General features: G+C 48.2%; 1 protein-coding gene across 2 annotated transcripts in view; it reads right to left on the reverse strand.

Annotated features, from left to right (window-relative positions):
• MANBA (mannosidase beta) overlaps positions 1-4,297 on the reverse strand; it is a 111,549-nt gene extending 107,252 nt beyond the window's left edge. The window contains exons 1-2 of one of the 2 annotated variants that reach the window (XM_053558184.1): positions 4,221-4,297; positions 3,450-3,683 (exon numbers count right to left, since the gene is read on the reverse strand). In XM_053558184.1, coding sequence (XP_053414159.1) covers positions 3,450-3,626 — 177 coding nt within the window. In that variant the 5' untranslated portion in view covers positions 3,627-3,683; positions 4,221-4,297. Of the gene's footprint in view, positions 1-3,449; positions 3,727-4,220 lie in introns of those variants that run through there. The other variant, XM_053558263.1, reaches the window with a different exon arrangement.
• Between the last annotated feature and the right edge of the window lie 1,703 nt (positions 4,298-6,000).

Raw genomic sequence — 6,000 nt, forward strand, 5'->3', positions numbered from 1 at the left:
ATCCTGTTGCTTCTGCATTTAAAATGTGTTCTTACATCCATTCTCACCATGGTCCAAGCCAGAAATCATCTCTTGTCAGTAGAACTGCAGTGGCCCCCTGGTTCTGTAGTCCCCAACCCCAACTCCCAGGCCAAGGACCAGTACCAGTCCATGGCCTGTCAGGAACCAGACCACACAGCAGGAAGGGTACATCGGGCCAGCTACCAAAGTATCTGTATTTACAGCCACCCACCTTCCCTTGCTCAAACCACCTGCACTCCACCTCCTGTCAGATAAGCAGCAGCATTCGATTCTCATAGGAGTGAGAACCCCATAGTAAACTGCCCATGCCAGGAATCTAGATTGCAGGCATCTTATGAGAATCCAATCCCTGAGGCTCTGAGGTGGAGATGTAACGCATTTGAAACCATCATCCCCACCCAACCCCTCACTATCAGGGAAAAACTGTCTTCCACAAATCCTGTCACTGCTGCCAAAAAGGTTGCTTCCACCTTCCCACACTGTCATCTGCACAGCAGCCAGAGTGATGTTTGATAAAGCAAACATAGTCATGCCACGCTAAGCCCAGAACCCTCAATACCTTCCTATGGCATGTAGAATAGAAGTTTTTTTTATTTGCCAAAGCATTTCTTATGGCTCACAAGCCCTTCATAATCTGCCCTAGGAACCTGCTTTGAATTCCTCTCCTTCCCTCTGGCTCACAGGGCTTCAGCTGTGCTGGCCTGCTTACTATTCTGGAACTTAGTCAAGCTCATTCCACCAGGGGCCTCTCCCCTGCCAAGTCCCACCTTTTTTTCCCTCTTTGCTGGGAATGCACTCATCCTTAAAAGTGACCTTATCAAAAAAGGTCTACTTAAAAGTCACCTTATCAAAATGGCTATCTTCAACCAGTTTTTTAAAAAATAATCCTTTCCAACATTCCTTTAACTTGCTTAATTTATCTTTGGTGCACTACTTGTCACCATGTTATTTATTAATTTGACAATTATATATCTCTTCCACTAGCCTGTCCATTAATTTTCATTTAGAATGCAAAACATTGTTTTCTTCACCACTTGATTTCAAGCACTTAAAATGGTGCCTGCCACATCATAAGTACTGATAAATTCCTACAGGGCAATGAATAAGGTAAATGAATAAATGAATGAATATCACCAAGGTATATTTCAAGTTTTTAGATAAACTTGTTCCGATATCTATTCTAACCAATAGAATATTTCCTAAGGGCAATGCCAAAAGGGCTATTACAATAAAGTAAGTGAGATATCAAATCACATTACTCAGTAATACTGACCATGATGATTATTTTCAATAAGTTTTATGGGTTTTTTTGTTTGTTTGTTTGTTTGTTTTGCAGTTTTTGGCTGGGGCTGGGATTGAACCTGCCACCTGCGGCATATGAGGCCAGCACCCTACTCTTTTGAGCCACAAGTGCCACCCAATAAGCTTTATGTTTTAACCACCCAAAGCCTCCCAACTATCATCCCACTACCATGCAAAACACATATCCACCTTATTTAAACTTGAAGTTTTTTTGTCAAGAGATTTAACAGACATCATAAATTATTCCCACAATGAAAAGAGTTAGTTGAACAACCCATTTTCATTAAGCACTGCAGTATCCAAGTTTATTTTTTTGTTTGTTTTTTGAGATAGTCTTACTTTGTCACCCCACAGTAGAGGGCCATGGCATCACAGCTCAAAGCAACCTCTAACTCTTGGGCTTACATGATTCTCTTGCCTCAGCCTCCCAAGTAGCTGGGACTACAGGCACTTGCGTATGCCTGGCTAATTTTAGAGACAGGGTCTTGGTCTTGCTCAGGCTGCTCTTGAACTCATGAGCTCGCCTCCCAGAGTGCTAGGATTACAAGCATGCACCCCTGTGCCTGGCCCCAAACATTGTTTCTTGATAGCTAACCTTGTAACATGGGACAATAATCTCATTTGCTGAAGTCACTAATTTTTTCCATTGGCTTAATGCTATCAGTAAAATGAGACCAGGAGAGACTCTGCAAAATAAACATAGGCATTCTCAAAGCAGGTGTAAGTGAAGCCTCAGAGTACCAATGTCAGCTATGGTCTATGTCACAAGCAGATTGATTTAATTTTAAAATGTACTCAAGGCCAGCCACACAGACTCACACCCATAATCCCAGTACTTTGGGAGGCCAAGGCAGGAGATGGATTGAAGATGAGGAGCTGGAGGTTGCAGTGAGCTACAGTCACACCACTGTACTCCAGCCTGGGTGACAGAGAGAGGCTCTCTTAAAAAAAAAATACTTAAGTTTGAGAAAGATTTACTTTAAAAAATAGGTAGTCAGTGTTATCAAAAATATTCACTTATTGATACATATCTTGGTGAAAAAAAAAAAAACTGAGTATCAGACCAGAATTTTGCATAACCTTAGCTGACCCCAGCCTGTCAGTTAAGTAAAACTTAGAATGATACTTCTGAAGTCAACCACGGTGCTTCAAAGACTCACAATTTTTTTAAAATCCAAAGTAAGCACAACATAATACAGAATCCACACTGTGCAGCTGGGCCTACCTGGGAGAGAATTCCATTTCTTCCAACCTAGTTGCTGTGTGATCTTGGTCACACTCTCTAACTTTTCTGGAGCTCCAAAATTTTATCAATAAAATCCAGGTAAGAAAACCTATCCTACACATTCTCCTCTTATGAGGAGAATTAGGACAATACATGCAACCGACAAGTACAAGTACATCTTGCCCCAAGCAAAGAGAGATGTGAGAAAACGATGTGCAGCTAATGGAACCGCAGAAGCAGTGGAGGATGGAAGTCAGTTTGCAAACCCAGGTGCACAGGCTGCCAATCAGGAAAACGGCCCTCACAGGGAGTCTGTAAATTGAAGACTGGAACACACATCCCACACGCCCTGAGAGAAAACAGCACTTTTCTTTATATCCTATTCAGCCCTAAAAATTCTTGAGCCATTACACTAGCACTGACAAACCCAACTTTGCTCTTGTAGGTATTCCCAACCTATGTACTGCATCAATCCCAAATCCGTCCCCCTGAGGCTTAAAAGCAAAAATGAAAAACTGGGACATTACTCCCTAGAGTTAACCCTTACGTAGCAAAAGCTATTGTCCTCTGTTGCGTCCAGATAGTTGAAACACTAATCCCCCACCTTATGCTTGTGAGCGATGACAAGCCCTTTGTATACAAGCTCCAGTTGAGAAGTACCGCAAGAAGCACGCTGCTGGTAGGCACAGTGGGCTCCATCTAAACTTCCGCTTTCCAGAGTAACTGATGTAGCCCGTACCCCAATGCCTGGGCATTTCCCTCGACAGGCCACAAGATGCAAAAGGGAAGTTAGTGCCAAACCACGAGATCAGGCGGGGCTCGCGGCTGCCGGGCGGCTGCCGCCCACCCCCCACTAGAGGACCGCAGGCGCAGGCTCGTGCGGGTCGCCCGCACTCCGTACCTGGATCAGGCCTTGCTGGAACAAGGCACTGTGCACACAGCCGGGGACCTCTCCCGACAGCTCCAGCGAGCCGTTGCCGCTGCGGATGCTCCAGCGTCCCCCCAAGCCGTAGCTGCGCTCCTCCGCAGTGGAGCCCTCAAGCCACAACGCGAGCAGCGGGAGAAGGTAGAGGTGCATGTCGGGGGCCGGCGCCGCGGAGACACAGAGCGATCGCGTCCCGGGGCAGCAGGGAACCTGCGGGGAAGCCACACGTCAGCTTACAAGCAGCCGGGGGCTGCGGCTGTCCCCGCCCACGGGCCCCCGGGCTCCCGGCCCCGGGCCCCGCCCCTGAAACCCGGCCCCGCCCCCAGGTCAGCCGCGCTCCCTTGCGCGGCGCAGCCGGCGGGTGTAGAACCGCGGTCGGCTCGGGCGCCGCCGGGAATCGGGCGTCGCGGGGGCGGGAGCTGCAGCCGGCGTGCACCGCCTGTGCCCTCCCTCAACGCTCCTCAGACGCAGTGGGAGGCAGGAAGCCTGCACCGTCACTGGGACTCACAGATAGATCCCTGGGCGCGAAGGGGCGCCAAAGCCTCCGGAGATCGGGCCCCACTGTATGTGGACATCGCCACTAGAAAGGATCCACACTCACTCAACCCAAAAGGGAAACAACTCACTACTTCCGTTCCCCAAAACGTATACAGAAGCTCGTCCACGCTTCAGGGGTTCGCCTGCGAGGGAGGGTAACTCCCATCTCCTGCTGAGAGCCCTTAAAGAGTGAACAAGTGCTAACAGTACCTGGTTCCTAGGCCGGCTGTGGGGGCTGAGAAAACGGTCTACGGCGGGTAACAGCGGGCTTGGCCCCGGGGAGGCACAGCACGATAGCTGTTGTTAGCAGCTGCTTACGTCCTTACGTTTCATAAAGCCCCACCCAGGAGGGTTCAGGCGTTCCAGAACCTTCCCTAGTTGCTCAGGTGAATTTTAAATCCTCCGCGCTGGCTAACTCACTAGCTGTGGGACCTCGCGCAAGCTGCAAGATCTCCGACACCTGTTTTCTGAACTCGAAAATGTAGACAGTTACTCCTTTTAAAGGTTATTATAAATATAAAATGAGTTAACATATATGATCGTCCCTAACAGTGTCCAAGTACCCGAGAAATACCAGACTTACAGTCAGTCTGAGTCTCATTCTTTTTTTTTTTTTTTGGTTTTTGGCCGGGGCTAGGTTTGAACCCGCCACCTCCAGCATATGGGACCGGTGCCCTACTCCTTGAGCCACAGGCACCACCCTGAGTCCCATTCTTGGAATAGGATGTAGTAACAGTGGTCCTAGGAAGTTCAGAGGGAATTTCACATTTGGTAAAATAGGCTGATTTATTCCGTGTTGATATTTGCCTAATTTTTTTTTTTTTTTTTTTTTTTTTTGTAGAGACAGAGTCTCACTGTACCGCCCTCGGGTAGAGTGCCGTGGTGTCACACGGCTCACAGCAATCTCTAACTCTTGGGCTTACGCGATTCTCTTGCCTCAGCCTCCCGAGCAGCTGGGACTACAGGCGCCCGCCACAACGCCCGGCTATTTTTTTTTTATTGCCGTTTGGCCGGGGCTGGGTTTGAACCCGCCACCCTCGGCATATGGGGCCGGCGCCCTACTCACTGAGCTACTGGCGCCGCCCAATATTTGCCTGATTTTTATACTTAGGAAGAAGTCCTTGAAGAGAAGTTCTCCCTCTCATGAATCCAGGGTTTGTTTTTTGCCTTATAATGGCCCTGAAATTATCTAAGTTGTAGGCCCAGAATAACGTTTTGCTTCCACACAGTCGGCATTGCTTACAAATCCAGCATCTGGGCTTTTGGGACAGTATCCAACCCAAGCCCCTGGTTTTAGGCTGAGGGAAATGGGTCTAAAGAGGTTAAGTGACTTGCCCGTCACACAGTGGCAGACATGATCAGAACCCTCCTCTCCTGACTTCTACTCTCCTTTTAGCAGATATTACAGGGGTAAAAAAACGTGGCTTAGAAAACATGGCCTACTCTCCTTCCTTACGCCTGGAGCATTTTTGCTTTTGGTAAGGACAAAGCTCTCAGTTCAAGTAATACGCCATAATTCATGGCATTTACTGGGCAGCCACGGTCTGTGCACCACCACCAACAAGGCTTATGGCTACAAGAATGGGAAAGGAATTTTTTTTTACATCCAAGAAATTCTGTTAAACCAAATCACAAAAAAAAAATTCACCCTAGAATGAATGAAAAATTCATCCTAGAATGAACAGATTATATGTCTGTTGTTCTATTAAGAAATATTGAGGAGGTGGGCGGCGCCTGTGGCTCAGTCGGTGGGGCACCGGCCCCATATGCCGAGGGTGGCGGGTTCAAACCCGGCCCCGGCCAGACTGCAACCAAAAAATAGCCGGGCGTTGTGGCGGGCGTCTGGCGGGTCCCAGCTGCTCGGGAGGCTGAGGCAGGAGAATCGCTTAAGCCCAGGAGTTGGAGGTTGCTGTGAGCTGCGTGAGGCCACGGCACTCTGCCGAGGGCCATAAAGTGAGACTCTGTCTCTACAAAAAAAAAAAGAAATATT

Source organism: Nycticebus coucang, chromosome 1 (assembly GCF_027406575.1).
Source record: "Nycticebus coucang isolate mNycCou1 chromosome 1, mNycCou1.pri, whole genome shotgun sequence".
NCBI classification, from domain to species: domain Eukaryota; kingdom Metazoa; phylum Chordata; class Mammalia; order Primates; family Lorisidae; genus Nycticebus; species Nycticebus coucang.